The 20,473-nt window shown below is 35.2% G+C and overlaps 1 protein-coding gene across 1 annotated transcript in view; it reads right to left on the reverse strand.

The window, feature by feature from the left end:
- Nucleotides 1-825: 825 nt before the first annotated feature.
- Nucleotides 826-20,473, reverse strand: part of LOC124890631 (anaphase-promoting complex subunit 1-like) — a 64,285-nt gene continuing 44,637 nt past the window's right edge. The window contains exons 15-17 of the mRNA XM_047402425.1: nucleotides 12,866-12,944; nucleotides 2,108-2,206; nucleotides 826-1,324 (exon numbers count right to left, since the gene is read on the reverse strand). Of these exons, the coding sequence (XP_047258381.1) occupies nucleotides 941-1,324; nucleotides 2,108-2,206; nucleotides 12,866-12,944 (562 nt within the window). The 3' untranslated portion in view covers nucleotides 826-940. The remainder of the gene's footprint in view (nucleotides 1,325-2,107; nucleotides 2,207-12,865; nucleotides 12,945-20,473) is intronic.

Raw genomic sequence — 20,473 nt, forward strand, 5'->3', positions numbered from 1 at the left:
ATTTGCTTGTGAGACAAGACATATGCGTGAAAACAAAGTCAAATAGCATAGCTCGTAGAACTTGAACTGAAATCAGACAAATGAGGGGTCGTGGATGGCTAAAGGTTAGAAAATCTCATGAAAGAACTTAACAAGTGAATGACGAAAGTTGTGCATTAAATTTGTTTGGCAAAAAAGAAGCTAGAGATTAAGGGAAACGAGGAAAACAAATGAAGGGGAATAAGGTGGAAAAGTTGAAAAACTTGGGGATATAAGTGATTACATCTAGGGACGTTTTATAGTCACTTGATCCATACATTCCTTCCCGCACCTTAACCTACATCTGCACCCACGAGTCTTTGGTGATTTCAAACTTGGTAAGTCTACACTAGTGGCGAACAACACAAAGGGCAAGTCTATAATTCTAGTTGTTGTACTTGAATTTCTTTGTGAGTGAGCAAAAATTCTTTCAATATTTGTGCTCCTTTGAAATTAAAATGTCTTGTACGAGTATGAATCAACTTTTGCATGAGAATGTCATCAATGCCTTAGAGTGAATGGTGATGTCTCACTCCTAATTAGGATAAACAAGCAAAGATAAGTTGCATAGTGAAATTGGGAAAATCTTTGAGGATGTTGTGTCACATCTTGAGAAGCATTTTTTATGTGAAATTTTCATTAGATACTATCTTCATTCTTGCGCCGTTGAAATGGGTATCTTGAAAACCTTTGATTTACTTGTTGTCATGACATGTGGGTCCATGCTCTTTGAGTAGAAATGGATAAGATCTATTTTTTAAATAAATAAATAAACAATTAAAAACAAACAAACAGTGAAGAGTTGTATATCCTACCAAAAATACCTCAATTACCGTCCCTTAACTCAATACTATCGTTACAAATTAATAATTAAGAATATAGACTTACAACAACAATAAAATTTAGAGAGGATATTCCAATATCATCCCCGGGAGCAAAATCCTACTCTGTTGATCTCACAGAGGACAGTAACATCAGTCCTAGGGAACACCAAATGTAAAAGAGGGACTGAAGAGGGTGTGCTAACTGCGTTGATTTTGTCCAAAGCTCTTTTAACTTCGAATGGTGATGGCACATTATACCATTGTACATACCAAGAAAGAAGAGTAGAGGCTCTTCTCCCACAATCTTCAGTTGGCCATCTTCCAGACTTGATGTACGTAGAAAATTCCTGAAATTCCAGAGATGAACTAAGGATCTTCTCCACCCACTTCTTTACCGAACCAAGAAAAGTTGATTGCACGATTCCCTCCTTTGAACTTGTTGATCTTTTACTAAGCAAACCATTATTGTAGGCCAGTGCTATCTGTACAGGCAGAATGGAATACAATAATCCATTAAAGATGGATATCAAGGATATTAATAAAAGGTAATATGCAGCTTAGAAGGAAAGTCCTCAGCATCAGTAAAGCATAAGTGCAATCAGGAGACCAGATCAAAAAGCATTCACTTTTAAGGGTACAATCTAATTCCCACAATAAAATCTTCTCTGAGTGACTTGTGTTGGATAAGTTTTACAGGACTTCACAAGGATGAACTGATAAACTTGAAGAACGTATGAGGTCTTTACAGAGTTGGAAATGTTAACGGTCATTGACCAATGGTATGATATAAACTTGCCAAAATAGGCTCACCCGTCTTTTTAGGAAAGAAGAACATAATCATCCGTCTTTTTGACTTTTCATAAGTTTTAGTTCATAAAGAGGAAATAATGAAGTTAAAGATGGTATTAGGGCTTTATGGTTAGAAATATTTATTATTCATTAATGGTTATCATGTTTTGGTACCAAATCTAAGCCCACATACTCTGCAACTCGCAAATAAATGACTTCACGCATGTAACCAAACAATTTGTCTTCCGAATCTTATTCAGAGTGTACAGAAATCTCAAAGATTTGCCATACAAAAAGTTGAACGTAAATAAAGAAATCCTTCTGATAGTGATCATATTAACTTTAAAAAAAATACGAAGATAGCAAGCCCACACACTAAGCAGGTAGTTAAAAGAGAATTTTGAATCTGAAACAATATCACTTTTAAAAAAATCCATAGATTCCGCCAGCTAATCAGGTACAAAACAAACAGATACCTTCAGACTTGAGATGAAGAGTGTGTCCTGTAAATTGCTGGAACTACTAGTAACCCGATCAACCATGGAACCAATAGTAGTGTATAGCGACAGATAAACCTGCATATTTTCCAAATGTCAAATGACTGCCTCCAAATACTAATATTAGCTTCTGAACAAGGAGAACAAGTAACACAATCTTTATGAGAAGCAACTGAAGACCTTAAGTTTTAAACGTCAATTACGACTAATCACGACCCTAGCAGCTTGATTAAGGTATCCCCAAGGTGTAAACAGAATCACATTGGCGACATGATAAAATACCAGTGTTATGATTTGGAAGTGGTTTAGGCTGATAAAAGAGCAAGGAACGAGATGTGAAGTTAAAAAGAAGAACATGCTATAGGGCTCTCTTGGGATCCCCTCATGTTACGGGAGGTGCCCCAGCCAAGAGCATGAGAAAGGAGAGTTACAGCCATCACCAGCCCGTCACAAGACTCTGGGTCACTGAAGTGAGCTTGCGATTGGAGCTCATCACGAGAAGGTGAAGCCTGGGAGAAGAGTTTACAAGGGACAATGGAAGTTGTCATTGTTGCAAGGAAATCATAAGAGAAGTACCCAAGGCAGACTCAAGGGGCTTGCAGGAGGCAACACTGGGCTATAAATACCAGTCAATCAGGGAAAGACATTCCAGATACAGTTTGAAGGGCTTTGGGTTCCTTGGGAGGGATTCAACCAAGGCATCAAATATACCGACAAGTTGAGTCATAATGATACTTTGGGTTTGCTTTCACTCCATAAACGTGGTACTCCTTCCGTTTCAATTCATGTGAACCTATTTGATTGGGCACAAAATTTAAGGAAAAAAAAAAAGAGAAGACATTTGGAGCTTCTGGTCTTAAACACGCCAAAACATGTGTGGCTATATGACTTTTGAAAGTGTGGTCCTAAACATACCATAGCTTTTGTGTGGCTATAGAAGTTTCTAATTTAGGAAAAAATGGAAAGTTCCAATTAAATTGTTTCCAAATTTAGAAAAGGATCATGTTTTTTTAGGCATACTAAAAGGGAAATGGGTTACATGAACTGAAACAGAAGTAGTGAGGGGGACAAATTCCATAAGGTGAAATGGTAAAAAGCCTTACTTCCAAAACACTAAGGAGGTCTAGGAATCAAGGATATGGCTCTGCACATCAAATGCCTACTCATGAGATGGCTATGGAGATATACACAGGAGGAGCAGGTTTAATGAGAGGAGGTTGTCAATGAAAAGCATGGGGTACATAGTCATTGGTGCATCAGACTTTCAAGAGCACCTCATGGGTTGGAGTCAGTGTTACAAAAGCAAATATCTGAAAAAAAAACTCCTTCGGGGTTTTAAGTGCAAAGGGCACAAAAAGAATGGGCTTTAATGAAAAAGGCACAAATGGAGAAAAATGCAAGTATAGTGTAGTTCAAGATTAATAATCATAAGCATGAATAACAAATATATGGACACAGAAATTGAAAACGAATTATGATAAAGTGAACATCAAGTGTTTAGTCTCGCATCTTCAGAATTGCACTCATTAGCAAGGAGAAGTATGGCCAGGAGTGGGTATTAATGAACGTTGGTTCGTTTGTTGGAAAATTGATAAAGAGTTGAGGTTACTAATTGAGTATTTTAATGATCGAAATAGCATAAATAGTCAAGTTAATATAAAGGATTGTATTGATAAACCTAGATTAAATCTAAGGTAAGTTGAGATCTACCTTCCTGAAACGTGGTTCCTCAAAATGCATGTCTAAAATGTTTATGAAACTGTTTCGCAAGAGAATGCAGGTTCGGCTCAATGTTTATGAAAAAGTAATCTTTTAAGGTGCTATATGGTGTTATGATGAAATATTTACAAGAAAGAAGCATGTTTTCTATGATAATGGTACTATATGTCAATGTTTCATAAAGTAACTCTACTTATGCTTTCAACTATGATTGCAATGATATTGTGCTATGAATATGATGAAACTTATGGTTTCACCTATGATCATGTATACAAGCTTATGCCATGTTTTAACTCCTGAAATGACTCAATGAGGGCATAAGAGGCAAACATAATTGAAGAGTAAACATGAAACATTGACTTCATAGACCATGATTGTGAAATACTTAGATGCACAAAAAAGGGTAAAAGGAGCTATATTCTATAAAGAAATGTTTTAGTAGTATTCTTAAATAAGAGGATATTTGCTTTCCAAAAAGGTGGTGATGCTTATCAAAATCACACGCTGGGATCATGGTTTTGACCATTTCTAAATGGCAACTATGTTCTATTACCAAGAAATGGTGAGATTACATAATTTTTGAAGTATGGTATTAAAGAAAGACCACCAACTGATGTATACATGATCCACTATTCTAATTTCTATGTAAGTGTCTACACGAACTCCCAAAAATTGTACGGTTATGTTTTGATAAAGTAAGAATAGTGTTAGAACAGTATTATGTATTACATTTGAAATAATTTCAATATATTGTCTATAGATAGGGATCAGTGTAATAACTTGTTTACACAACTTAATAATATTTTCCAAGTCTTTATTTCTCACATGGTATCAGAGCACTGGTGAGAAACATTCGGAAAAGAAAATACAGTCACTATGCGTTAATTTGCAGCAACGATACCACTTATTCGTGTCATCGTTTTTCCTTTGGTGTAGTGTAAAAACCAACACTACCACACAATCTGTTGGTCGACACAATCTGTCATCGCCCGAAGATCAAACCCTAGTAAGATTTTTCAGCAAAGGGCCCTGCAAGTATTGCCAAAGGCTAGGGTTTCGACAAGCAAGTAAAGTCATGGGCTGGTGCATGAGATGATTATCCAGAACTTTTTCAAGTCAGTTCTTTTTATGTCGAGGTTGCCTATTGATTCTGACAATGACCCACAATTTTTTCTGGAAAATGGTCGACAGAAAATTGTTTTCTAGCAATACAACATTGTTCTGATTGTCGATTTTGTTCCTCTTCAGTTGAGGTCGTGTGGACCTTCCAAGCACTTCGTACAAGTTTGCAGCAGATTCCGATAGCCAAATTTGGGTTTTAGTTCAATCAGATCTATTTTACCGAAAATATGTGTTTTCTAACAGTGTTTCAGAACTTTCTTTCCATTATTTGTCGATAACTCTCTCCAATCCAACCATGTCACTTAGAGTTGACGCTTTTATTCCAAAAAATATGGGAGTTGGAAATTCAAGTCTTATGATTACTTCATAACCCTTAATGAGGAGACTAGAAAATCGAACATCACAGTTCATGAAGAATTGACAAGGAGGAGGTTATTTTGGAGGATCTCAACCCAAGGGTAGTTATTGTAGTAGGCATGGACGCCTAGACATACATGTGTGGTATGTTGTTCTCTGCACAGTTGACTACCCAAGAATGCTCATGTTTCTCAGTTTGACACTACAGGTTTACTTATCTGAAGAGGAACATACTGAGTCTCTTAAGTATTATTCAAGTAAGTAGACGTCACATAGCCTCAGTTGCACATTTCTAGTACCCTTGGACCATGGGTTGTGGGCTCCGGAACTTCTGATCATATTTCTGGTTATAATCACTTCTTTCAAAATTTGTTTATTCAGTCTCTTTCCTTTGTTACTTTAGACAATGGGATCCAAGCAAAAGTAAAATGAGTTGAACAAGCCAATCCTCTGTCATTCTAAACTTTGATCTTTATGTCTCTAGTTATCCTTTTAATCTTGCATCTGTCACTCGTTTGATTTGTGCCTTGATAATATTTCTTGATGAATTTTTAATGCCGTACCAGAGTACGAGACGAATGGTTGGTGTAGAACTTGAATCACAAGGCCTTTACTACCTTACCTCTCATAATTCTTTCGTAGCATGTCCAGTTACCGATCCTCCAGACATAATTTACAAACATTTGGGATATCTGAGTTATTCAAACTACAAAAGATGGTGTCTAATTTATCCAGTCTGTCCACATTAGATTTTGAGTCATGTCAATTGGGGAAACACACTTGCACTAACTTTCCACATAGCTCTGAGAGTCGTGCAAAATCAATTTTTTTTCTTAGTTCTTTCTGACATTTGAGACCCTAGTAGAGTCGGTCTAACATTTAGGATTTCATTAGTTTGCTAGTTTCCTTAATGATTATCCAAGATGTACTTGAATTTTCTTAATAAAAGATTTTTTCCGAGTTATTTTTTATATTCAAGAGTTTTTGTGCTGCAACACAAAATCAATTTGATATTTTAATTCATACTTTTCATTGGGATACTTCCTTAGAATGCTCATCGTTCCAATATCAATAGTTTATGACTCACCAAGGAATTATTCTCAGACATCTTTTCAGTACATGTGGTGGGGCCTGAGGCGAGGGAGAAGTATGCCTCTGCTTCTGTAACACACTACATTTTTTGAGCTAGAAATTGAACCGTCGTTCCTGCGTGTATAAATTCAAATCCCACGATTTATATTAGAATACATGTATCATGATCTTTATCCTAGTGGGTGAAGTGCTTATGAGGTGAAAAATGTTCATAGGGATCACTTAGAGCAAGGTTGAGCTAAGAGTCTTTGATTCAGCCAAAATTTTGTATTCGATTCTACAAGAGTCAACTTCGAATGTGCATAACTTTTGACATATATGGAATTTTGCAGCTCAAAACCCACCAAAATATAGATAATTGAATTAGCATTCCAGCGATACCAATTTCTCCTTAATCTGATACCCGAGCGAAAAGTTATGACCATTTTCGTCAGAAACAGTAAGCTGCCGCTATAGCTCCGCGACACAGGCTTAAGTTACCGCGTCAACCACCGTGACGCGGAGGATAGTTCTCCTGCATACGAAAATGCAAGACCAAAGGGCGTTTTAGTTATTTCCCCTTGCCCCCAAGCACCCAAATGACGGATTAAAGCCCCCAAAGGGCATTATTTGCCCACTTTTCATTATCAAACCCTTATGTAAACCTTCCTCCTTCCCAAGAACAAAATTTAAACTCTTTCCAAAAGAAATCAAGAGGTTATCCTTCAAAATTCAAGAGTCTTCAAGAAAACATCAAGAATAGGGTTACTTTCACAAGTTCATTATTCAAGTCCTAAGATTCAAGCTTTCTTCCTCAAGAAATCAAGGATTCAAGTTCCAATTTCAAGCTTCTTCAAGAATTCGTTCAATTAAGGTATGCGGGGTATTCATCAATGGATCCCTTTCACCCATTGAACCCAAAAACCTTCTTTTAATTAAAATAAGGAGTTTTTCATTTACTATGGAATTTCATATGTTCAAAATGGGTTAAATTCATGCGTTCACTAGTAATTTAAACTCAATTCATGTCCATGTATGATCCCATGAAAAGTTAGGTTGCTTCATGCTTTAAATTTCAGTTTCCCATGTCATATTCAAGTGAATTTCATGTTAAATCCCCAAACTATGAATTTAGCCATGTAATCATGTTGTTTTCCTCATACTTAACACATCCCCATGTTCAAGTTCATGATTCTCACATATTTGATGAAATGTCTATGTTTTGGGTCTTTGAACTATGATTCCATACTATAGTTTTAAAGCTTTATTACCGTATTTTATGGTCATTCAGTGTTGGCGGGTTATGAACACCCGATACCTATGTGTTTAACACGATTTCAAATTTTCAAGTAATGATTCAGTTAAACCATAGTTATTGTTATTTTACTCAGTTGATGTAATCATGAGGAGCACCATTAGAAATAATGTGCAATTAAAATTAGTCCAGTTCAGTACCAGTGTCAGTTAAGTTGGAAGTAGGATTTAGCATCGAGCGAATACAGGGATGGCGACTCCCCCGCCAGATTAGGCAGAATCATTAGAAGCAGTCCCTAAGTTCCAGAACTACGTATCCAGCATAGGATATGAGGGGTCACTCGCTAATTTAGGCTTACCTTTCTTTCAGGGGTCACCCGTCAGTTTAGGCTTGACACCCTGGTCCTTCGGGACAACAGTTTAGTGGATCCACATAGGTAGTGTTAGTATCCGTGGCACGATACTAATACCCTTCCAACTGGGTTTACAGGTTGGACCTCAATTAGCTCAGATTGAGGCATTTCGATTACATAATACCTCCCACAATTTCAGTCATTATTCAGTATGTCTCAGCTCAGGTGATTTTAGTCCTTCAGATTACAGATTATTTTAGAAAAATACGTTTATGCTTGGTTTTGCATTCTCAGTTTTACATGTTCATTTTTTCATGCTCAGTAACTATACATGAGATTTACATACAGTATTCGTGTTATACAGCATGTCCAACTTTACATGAGATTTACATACAGTATTCGTGTTATACCATATCCCAGCTTTAGTTCTACTTATTCTACAAAAGTAAAGATTTAAGTAACTAAGTGTAGTGATTCACCAGCTTATCAGACTGTTGTTTCTCATGTTTAAAGATACTTCAGCTTTCAGTTTATTTCAGTTTTTTAGGGAGTCTACTTGCACTTAGCATGCATGTTTTAAAATTATGTATGAAATCAGTTTTACTTATTGCATTTACCCCCACTTGCTCAGTACATTCCAAAGTGCTGATCCACATATATATCTATATGCTACATTGTCTCATAATGTAGGTACCAGTTGTAGCACACACATCATAATCAAACAGTTGGCAGCTTCCAGCCAGCAAGTGATGAATTCTCCTAGTTCGAGAATCTCCAGTCAGATGTAGTTCATGTACTCAATTTTAATTATTCATATGTATTGATTAGTGGTAGTTGGAGTCATGTCCCAACTATCTATAGTCAGTATAGTAGAGGCTTCATAGACAGTTAGTCAGAGTCACTCATGTAATTTAAGTTCCTCTTTCAGATTTATTGTGTTGTAAACCTTTTTAGTATCACATGTACTCTAGTTTTCTTACAACAGCAAATATAGTTTATATAATTAATTTAATTCAGATGCTCAAGTATCATGTCAGTTCATAGGGTAGCTTGGGATTACTTGTGGTTCTAAGTACCGTGTTACAACTAGGGGTAGTCTCGGTTTGTGACAGCTTCCATCCATAAGTCTACAAGTGAAGCACTCTCTCATTGAGAATGGCGATAGACTATGATCGACAAGATGTCTAATTTAAAAACTAGTGGTTCTTAGGAGTTTGTTCCTCTTCCTTTAGCTAAATGTATTGTTGGGTTTATGCAATCAAAGTTGGTTCGGCAGGCTCACTTTTAGCCAAAGGTATACTTAGATATTGAGCTTAATTACAACGATACGTTTTTTATGTGCGTGACTAAAGTAGCATTTACCTGTCTTTCCTATCTATAGCTATAATCGTCGTTTTCCATTGGCCTCTTCGTCAGTTAGACATTAAGAATGTTTTTCTCCACAGTGACCATAAGGAAGAAGTCTATATAAAGCATCCACTTAGTTTAGTTTCGGAGTGGAGTCTAGTAGCCTTGTATGTTGATACTGCAAGTCACTCTATGGCCTAAAACTTCTCCTCGAGCCTAGTCTGGAAGTTCAGCACAATAATTTAGGACCTTAGCATAACTTGTATTGAAAGTGATCACTCTTTACTTTGACAACATGTTGCTCTAAATTTGTTTATTTATTTGAAGGTTTATGTTGACGATCTCGTTATCATCCGTAATGATCAAGATGGTATGACAATATCACTTATTTAAAGCAACATTTTAGGACTAAAGACTTCGACAGATCGAAGTATTTTTTCGTTGTCGAGGTTGATCAGTCCAGATCAGGTAAACAAAAGTATGTCTTAGACATTCTTGAAGAGACAAGACACTTGTATTGATCCGAATAAACTCCTGCCAAATTAGAGGGATCCACTCAGTGATCGTGGAAGATAAAAGTGGTTGGTTGGTAAGTTGAATTATCTCACATTAACTAGACCAAATATTTCTTTTCCTGTGAGTGTTGCAAGTTAGGCTATGGATTCTCCATACGATAGTTATTGGGGTGCAGTTGTCTGCATCTGTGACATATAAAGTCATCTCCATGCAAAGGACTACTCTTCGAGGATTGAGGATCGAGGCAACAAGCAAATAGTTGGACATGCAAACGTTGATTGAACAAACTTACCTTCTAATAGATATTCTACATCCGGATATTCTGTTTTATCAGGATTTAATTTGGTGTTATTGAAGAGTAAAAAACGTAGTGTGGTTGCTCACTTGGATGTAAAAGTAGAATATTGAAATGATTGTCGCAACATATGAGCTATTTTGGATTAAACAAGTGATCAAAGAACTAAAATTTGGAGAAATCAAACAGATGAAACTTTAATCTGATAACCAAGAAACCCTTGATATCGCATCAAATCTAGTATATTATGAAAGGACTAAGCACATTGAGGTTGGCTGTCACTTTGTCAAAGAAAAATACTCCAGGAAATATAGATATAAAATTTGTGAAATCGAGTGATCAGTTGGCAAATATTTCACCAAATCCTTCACATGCACTTGTATAAGTTACACTATGGCTCGTACTAGCACGGGCCCAATATGCGTTATTTTTTTGTATCAATTTATGTGACATAAATAAAATTTAGATAATAAGTCATTAAAATTATTTATGTTTTTAATTACTATAATTTATAATACTTTTTCTTCTATTCCAATTTAAGTGGCACTGATTTAATTTCTAGAGTCAACCAAATATTTTATCTCTTTTAAATTTTTAAGTTGTTAATTATTTGATTTATGATGTTTTTTACATAATTTTTCAATAAAACTTTCTCCGTCCCAGTTTATGTAGCACAAATAAAATTTCGATAGTCAATCAAATTTTTCTATATTAAGTTTTAATATTGTTATTTACAATACATTTTATCTCATTTTCAAATAACATTCGTTACTTTATGTCTTCCTCTGTCTCATCTCAATTTATGTGGCACTAATATAATTTCGATAGTCAATCAAATTTTGTATGTTGACATATCATTTTATGTTTATTTTACTTTTTTGAAGAAATATTATTAATTTTTAATGCTTAGGTGACCACAATAATTAATTAGGAGTGATATAGGTAAATCACGATTGAAGCAGTAAAGCGGACATGTCTTAAATAACTCATACTAACTTATTAGAAGTGATATAGCAAAACTACTATAAATTAAAATAGATATGAAAAAAATTTAAGCGGATCTCACATAAGACGTCACGTTAATTTAAAACATCAATAGTTAATTTATCATTTTTTTAATTTATTTTACCTTTTTTATTAAATAATTAATTTTTTTTAATAAACGGATAACTTATAATAATTAATTAGGGATGAAATAGTAAAATTATGATTGAGGCAGCTGAAGCAGAGATATATATATATATATTACTTTTTTTTTAAATATATTAATTTTTCAATACGTAAATGACATATAATAATTAATTAGAGGTAATATGATAAAATCACGGAGGAAGCGAGCATGACGACCGTCTCATGCTTCCCTTCACTCTTCTATATATTAGAATGTGTAATAAGCCCGCTACATATGACTTATATGCATCAGCTTGAGGGGAATGTTATAGTATCCTAATGCGAAAAGATTGTAATGTATTGTCTATAAATAGGCTCAATTTGATAATTAGTTTACGCATCTTAGTAATATTTTTCGAGTCTTTATTTCTCACAGATACGAAGGATATGATATGTTCCACATGTTCCACAATATGCTGGTATTGCATAAATGTGATAACATATTATTAGTTAATTTTAGGACATGTTTTATGTTTGATAATACAATCACTTAAGCATGATTTTCCTCGCGTCTCATCCCACTTTTGATGCAAGACAATGACATTAAGTATGATTATATTCACACCCGAGGGCGATGTCATTGTTTTTCTATTACATATAGTTGCGCCCAAAGTTGGTGACACGAGCTCTAAATTTTTCAGGTACCGGTATGGATCTAGAGGTCGCTTCGTTATTTAAATTTTAAGATTCGGAAGTACAAATCCAGATACAGGTGTTGGGATTCAGCTTAAAATAGAGTTACTTGTCTAATTACGAGACAATATGTAGAAAATATACAGGGTCATCTTTCAAGGAGAAAATATATTGATCAAAAGGAAAATCCAAAAAGGGCATAGGAATTACCGCATACAAGTTATTCTATTTTCATCAATTTCCCCTAAGTTTAGTTTTGATTCCAGAAGTCATAGGTACTTTTCCTGAATTTCTCCGTTGGTTTTGGTGATAATATCCAAAATCGATTGACCAAATCCGGTACATGTCCACACATCCACACTAATGTCATGTTGACACCAGCGCAACACTAAAAATGAAGAGTCTCGGGATGTGCCCCGTGCATAGTATATTTTTGTACATCATAGAGGTTCCATGACATTATTATGGGTGGCCTAGAGTCTAGACATGAGTCCCTTATGAAATTTTCATTTTGTAATGATTTTCAGATATTCTATGAATTGAGAACCATAGGTTAGATTTTCATGATTATGATGAGGCTGATGAGCCTTATGTTATATTAAGCTTTATATACATGACGCCTGCATTGCTATGAAAAGGATAATATGTCCAGATGGTTAGCTCCATGAAAAGTTTTAACACATCAGGCGTCAATCACACATGCACCTAGAATTGGGGTGTAACAACAACAATATTCAGTAGATAACATTTTTCTTAACAGGTTAGAACAAATGTTCAAGAAAGTTTTTCCATGGCAACTACACAACTGCATCGCTCAAAAACACAGCATTTACTGTCCATCATTTAAGAATATTTTTTTTCTGTAGGTAAAAATCATTTGCCTGATGAATCATCCATCACCTGTAATAGGGCTGGCCTGTCCTTGCTTACACACTCAAATAGCACTTGTAAGCAAAATTCTTGGAAGTCAATGTCAGATCTGCAAATGTGCAATACAGTCTTTACTATCAACTCATAATTACAATTAGAAGACAAGAATTTCAGCAGGACGTTAGACAATCTTGATACATTCCAATCTTGGAGACTAATCTTTCATTATCTGGCAAGAAAGTTTGATAGGATTTCACACAATTTTGCAATATTTGCATCAAAAACTAATTTTTCACACAATCTTTATCATTTAGTTAGTTACTAACAAATTACAAATGAATTAGTAAGTACATGCAAATAGTCCCTTCTTTTCAAATTGAGCATAAGGATTCAAGAGGGAAACATGAGCTTGTGATACTGAGTAGGTTATGAAATAGATTTCCCTAAGAGGGTCAAAACTGAGCCCATAGAACTTTGATGTGATGTTCATGCAGGAAAGTGAAGAAGTGGAGCACGTTAGATTTCATATAATATCATCGTAAGCTCTCACACTTAACATGGACATTAATTTGGAACAGGACAACCAAATATCAAAGTCGTCTGAAATGGAATCTTGAAAAAAAATGAACAGTTTGTTGAAAGAAAATCAGATCGAGAACTAGAAAACAGACAAGAGCAACAGCAGTGGATAGCAACTTACATTTGCACAAAAGCAATCATAATTCACTGAGATAAATAACACAATTTACATGGAATATACAGATCTATCAAGTTTAGACTACAGCTGTTCCTTTTCCACATCCACACTAACGGAAGGAAAACCAAGCATCAGGAATAAGTGAGGATATAGTTCAGAACAAAATTACTCAACTATATCATGACATTTTAGGAATGGGCATAGAGTAATTGGAACAAACTAAAAGCACATCCTCTTTTATTAAGTCACAAACAATTAGTACAAAACAAACATGACAGTGAGTTTGTTTTAAAAAGCCAGATTACAGCTTCAAATATACATGGGTTGTCTTCATTCACTCAAAAAGATAGACAAAAAGGAATGTCAGTCAATAAGGAAAACAAAAAGACGCAGTGTCTGAAGAACAGCAAGAAGCAAAATATCAACATTGTTGGCAGGTAGAATTAGATGCAACCAGGAACCTAAAGCTCCCAGCTGAGCTTTTGAGGAGTTAGAAATGGAGGGTGTTCACGCGAAAAAAAAAATCAAATCAAACCAACAACCAACTCAAACTAAAAGAAAGAACCAAATATTTTTGGTTTAATTTGGTTTTGATTTTAATTTTAAAACCCAACAAATACTGGTTTGGTTTTGGTTTTGTGAGAAATATAAGAAAAAAATATTATTCAATTGTGGTGTATCTAAATTATTGTATGGAGACTCTATTTATAGACACTACATTAGACTCCTTTTCCAACTAGGACACTGATATTACAATCCTTTTTCAAGTACGATTCTACATACTATTCTTATTCCTACTCATAGTCTAAAAATCCCCCTCAAGCAGGTGCATATAAGTCATATGTACGTAGCTTGTTACAAATATAATTAATATGAGGACAAGTAAGGGACTTGGTAAAAGTATCTGCAAGTTGATCACTCGATCTCACAAATTTTGTAACAATATCTCTAAAAAGTTTCTTCCCTTTCACAAAGTGACAATCAATCTCAATGTGCTTAGTCCTCTCATGAAATTCCAGATTCGATGCGATATGAAGAGCCGTTTGGTTATCACATACAAGTTACATTTCACTGATTTTTCTAAATTTTAACCCTCAACAGCTGTTTAATCTAAACTAGCTCACAAGTAGCTATCATCATTGCTCGAAACTCTGTTTCTGGACTAGATCTAGCAACCACATTCTATTTCTTACTCTTCCAAGACCCAAAATTGCCTCCTAATAAAACACAATATCCAGATGAAGAACATCTATCACAATGTGATCCTGCCCCATCAATGTCTGTATATCCAACTATCTACTCATATCCTTGATCCTTGAAAAGTAGTCCTTTACTTGGAGCTGAGTTAATATATCGCACAATGCGAATAACTGCCTCCCAATGACCTTTGTTTCTCGGACTCTTTAAAATGTCTAGGGGTGCGTCTTGGATCCTTCAAAGATAGTATATATTTTTGAAGGATTCGACACGAATACGGCAACATTTTTAGAGAGTCAGAGCAACTTAGCCGATGACTATCACAGGGAGATACCATAAGCTGACTTACAACACTCACAAGATAGAAAATGTCAATTCTGATCACTGTGAAATGATTCAACTTACAAACTAGACGTTTATATCTTCCAGGATCATTGAGTTGCTCCCCCTGTCCTGGCAGGAGTTTAGTATTTAGATCTATAGGAGTGTCAATAGGTTTACATCTCATCACTCTTGTCTCCTTGAGAATTGCTAAGGCATACCTGCATTGCTTAATAACAATACCTAATCTGAACTTAGCAACTTCAATACTGATAAAGTACTTGATCCTCAAAATTCGATATATGTAAGACCTCAAACATATCAGGATGATCAGGATATGAGGAAGATGTAAAGTAAGGTTGAAACACAAAGAATCTGACATCAGCTGACATAAGGTACTGACGAAAAATCAGGTGAATAGCGACGATACCCTTTTTGTACTCGAGAATAACCAAGAAAGACACATTTGAGAGCACGAGGGGGTTAATTTACTTTTCCCTAGTGAAGTTAGGAATAAAACATGCACCCCAAAGACACGAGGGAGAAAAGAGTATAGAGGTGACTGTGGAAACAATATAGAATAAGGAATTTGATTTTGAATGAAAGATGAAGGCATCCAATTAATTAAGGGAAAACTAACACAAAATGTCTATTGAGTTAAGTTTCTTACACAAAAAATAACACACTTATCATCATTGATCAAAAATGGCCTTTCGGGCCATGTTGTTTCAATAAAATGGCCGGTCAACCATATTATTTACATAAAAAATAGTCGCGGCCATTTGCAATTCCTAATCCTGTTTTGTTGACATTATTTGTAATTTTGCCATTTGCCCATCTTATTTCTAATATAAAAAAAACTTTTTCATTATTTAAAATTTTTTTGCTACTCTTTTTTCAAAATCTTCTTTATTTTCTAATTATTTCACTTCTTTTATGGATGCTTTATTATTTTTTGTTTATACTTTTATTTGTTAAGGTGGAAATGCATAATAGTTAAATAAATATCGATATTGATACATTACATAATTGTTTAACAAAATATCTATTCATGATTATACCCCATTCATAAAATGTCAATATATTACATATCTATTTATATGATATAGATATACGTCTACACAATGTTGATACACGTTTGGACGCCATTTACATAATTTCGACACATTACATAACTATTTATACAATATTGATACACGTTGATACACATTTATACAATATTGATATATTACATAGACACTACATAATTATTTGTACATCATATATACATGTTTATACATCATTCATATAATATCAATACACGTTTACACATTATTGATACAATATCAATATATTACATATACACTACATAACTATTTATGCAATATCAATATATTACATATACACTATATAACTACTTGTACATCATATATACAAGTTTATACATCATTTATACAATATTGATACATGAAAAAAAGTTGTAAGAAAAAAGCTTGAAAAAAAAACGAACAAGTTTTTTTGAATTAAAAAAAAACAACAAAAGAAGTTTTTTTTTTTAAAAAATAGGGCTGAGAAAAAAGAGAAAATGGTCTAATTGTCATTTTAGGTAATAATGACCATTTTAAGAAATAAACAAATTCTTGGCTATTTTTGTTGTAAATTATTTTTTTTGTATATAAATGAAATTTTTCCTTTATTAAATAGCAAGATCAACATCGCCCCAAAAATGCAACGAAATATGAGATTAAATGAGAAAAGTGCAACCAGTCTCGATGAGGTGTCTATTCTTCCACTCTTCTACACCATTCTGTTGATGGGTATACAAACAAGAAGTCTGATAAATAATTCCTTGATGAGTCATAAATTGTTGAAACTGAGAGGACATATATTCTAAGGCGTTGTCAGTACAAAAGGTACGAATAGAGATACCAAATTGATTTTGTATTTCAGGAAAATAACTCTTAAATATAGGAAAATATTCAGATCTTTCATTAAGAAAATCCAAGTACATCTTAAATAATCATCAATAAAGCTAACAAAATAACAAAATCATAAGGTTGAATTGGTTTTGCTGGGACCCCATATATCAGGGTGAACTAGGAAAAAAAGACTGCACACATTTCTTAATACTACGTTAAAAAGTAGTTCGAGTGTGTTTCCTAAGTTGGCATACTGACAATCTAATGTGGATAGAATAGACAAACTAGGCACCATCTTTAGTAACTTGAACAAACTAGGATGTCCCAAATATTTGTGAATTAAGTTCAAAGAATCTGTAACTGGGCAGGCTATGGAGGAGTTAGGAAAGTTAAGGTAGTAAAGGCTGTGTGATTCACATCCTACACCAATTGTTTTTCCCATACTACAGTCATGTGTGATTAAAAAGTCCTCAAGAAATAATATGCCACATTTTAAGGCACGAGTAAAACGACCAACCGATGCAAGATTAAAATGTCAACCAAGGAAATGAAGAACAAAATTTAAAGTGACAGCGGATAGGGGATTAGCTTGTCCAACTCCTTTTGCTTTGGTTTCATTACCATTGGCTAAAGTGACGATTTGGAAGAGACTATGAATAAACAATATTTGATAGAAGTAATTTATTACCAGAAACAAGATCATAAGTGCCAAAGTCCACAACTAAAGATCCATAGGTAGGAGATGGTACAGTTGAGGCTACGGGTAGAGATATCTGCATGCTTGCTTCATACCGAAGATACTCATTATATTTCTTTTCAGATAAATACACCCATTAATTACTAGTAGTGTTGGACTAAGCAACATGAACATCTTTGGGTGGTCGATCATGCAAACAACAACAACAACAACAACAAACCCAGTGTATTCCCACCTAGTGGGGTCTGGGGGGGTAAGATGTACGCAGTCCATACCTCTATCTCTAAAGAAGTAGAAAGGCTGTTTCCGATAGACCCCCGGCTATCATGCAAAGAATAACATATTTCACGGGTATGTCCAAGCCTATTACAATAACTACACTTAAGTTGAGAATAGCATATGTCACGACTGTGTCCAAGCCTTTTACAATAATTACACATAGGTCGAGACCTTCCAAAACGACCTTCCCCCCGTCGATTCTTCATGGATTGTAATATTTGATTTTTTGATCTCCTCATTAAGGATTCGGACTTGATCATAGGACTAAACCAAGCAAAAAGTAAGGAAATATGTTGCCGGAATCTGGGTAAAAAGGTGTTCAATCGTTGGAATCTGAAAATAGAATCTGAAAATAAAATGCTTTGGTGCAGGAGAATTAGATCTGATAACTGAACTTGATTGAGATCAAGAAATAACTATATGGCAGCCTCGAATTGAAGAGGCGACCCTGATGGAAAGAAAACTTGTTGAAAACAAGGTAAGAAATGGCCTCACGCACTGGCATGTGAATCTGACGTGTTCATTGGAGAACGACTTCCGACGACGCTTGAGAGTGTTGCCCCTATTTCCGGCAATCCTAACTGGGATTTTGTCTCCGGGAAAATTCAAACCTGGTGGTGGGTTTTTCTAAAGAAAAAAAAACACTGAGGTAAAAGGTTAGGTCACGAAAAAATTCACAATGACGCCGATTTAGCTGAAATGAGGCACAAGGATACTTTTTTCACCAATGCTTTAATACCATGTGAGAAATATAAGAAAAAAATATTATTGAATTGTTGTATATCTAATTATTAAATTGAGACTTATTTATATATACTATATTAGACTCCTTTTTCAACTAACCTAATTCACGTCCTCCATACTTTCCTATTTAGGGTCATGTCCTTAGTGTATCTGCTCCATGTCATGTCTAATCACCTCCTTCCAGTATTTCTTCGGTCGACCTCTACCCCGCCTAAAATTGATAAGAGTCTAACCTAGATCTAGAAGCAAAAAACGAAATTAACACAAGTAGAAGATAGATGAAGAAGAGAAGTCACGGATTCAACAAACAAACACAACACAGATGCAATAAATGAAAGGATAGTAGTGAGACATAATCCTTTACCAATAGAAGGAACCAAGGTGTGTATCAAACACCAAGACCCACAACAACCAATAAAGGAAACACCACACTCTTAGGTGGACACAAAGGGATTCAAACTCCTCAAGCACTCACCCACAACTCCTCAAGCCAAGTTGTCAACTCAAGTGAATCCACACTCAAGCTAACCCTAGTTGCAATGACTTTCCAAGTCCTACACTACAATAGTTTTTCCAAGCCCTACACTAAAGCACTCTTTCTCAAGATTCATCAAAAACTAATGAAAATAGAAGCCTAAATGTCTATTTATAACTTATTACACAAAAGACTTGAATACCCTTAATGAAAAAGGGCTCTTATGAAATGTAAAGGAAAAACAAAAAGACCATAACACCATTTAATAAGGGCGGCCATGGAGTGTAAAACTCCTTTTCTTTTCTCTTCAACTTGTGTCATCCCTTGGAGTGGTTCAAAAGGCCTTCACAAACTTCGATCTCCATGGCTACGTCTTGAGCTTGGTTCCTTGTGAAAGGTCTTATACCCTTTGCTCCCGTATCAAAAACCATCAATAGCCAACCTCTTCCGCCTACGAACTTGAGCATCAGTGCCCCTCAAACCATCTCAACCACACTTCCAGCTTCTTGTCCTCCACCGAAGCCGCTCCTACCTTCTCCCAAATAGTCTAATTCCTAAACATATATCCCCTAGTAAGTCCACACATCCAACGCAACATCCTTATTTCCATCATCTTCAATATTTGGATGTGAGTGTTCTTGACTTGCCAACACTGCACACCATACAGCATCGCCGGACGGACTGCCACTCTATAGAATTTGCCTTTAAGCTTAGGAGGCACCTTCTTATCACACATAAATCCATAGGCGAGCCTCTATTTCATCTACCCTTCCCCAATACAGTGAGTGACATCCTCGTCAATCTCTCCATTCCTATGAATCATAAAATAAAGATAGTTGAGTGACATCCTCCTCAATCTCTCCATTTCCCTGAATCATAGACCTAAGATACTTAAATTTATCTCTCTTACGAATAACCTGGGAATCCAACTTAACTATCACCTCGTCCTCATGCATCAAATCACTAAACTTGTATTCCAAGTAATCCATCTTGGTCCTGCTCAACCTGAACTCTTTAGAATCCAGGTTTATTCGTCAAATCTCTAATTTATCATTAACACCTCCCTGAGTCTTATCAATAAAAACTACGTCATCCGCAAATAGCATACACCAAGGCACCTCTCCTTGAATACTCCACGTCAAAAAATGCATCACCAAGGCACATAAAAACAGACTAAGAATTGATCTCTGGTGCAACCCAGTCAAAACAAGAAAATGCTTTAAATCTCCTCCCACCGTCCTCACTCGAGTCTTCGCTCTATCATATATGTCCTTAATCGATCCAATGTACGCCGCAAGGACACCTCGAGCCTCCAAGCACCTCCAATGAA

Source organism: Capsicum annuum, unplaced genomic scaffold, assembly GCF_002878395.1.
Source record: "Capsicum annuum cultivar UCD-10X-F1 unplaced genomic scaffold, UCD10Xv1.1 ctg2113, whole genome shotgun sequence".
Classification (NCBI taxonomy): domain Eukaryota; kingdom Viridiplantae; phylum Streptophyta; class Magnoliopsida; order Solanales; family Solanaceae; genus Capsicum; species Capsicum annuum.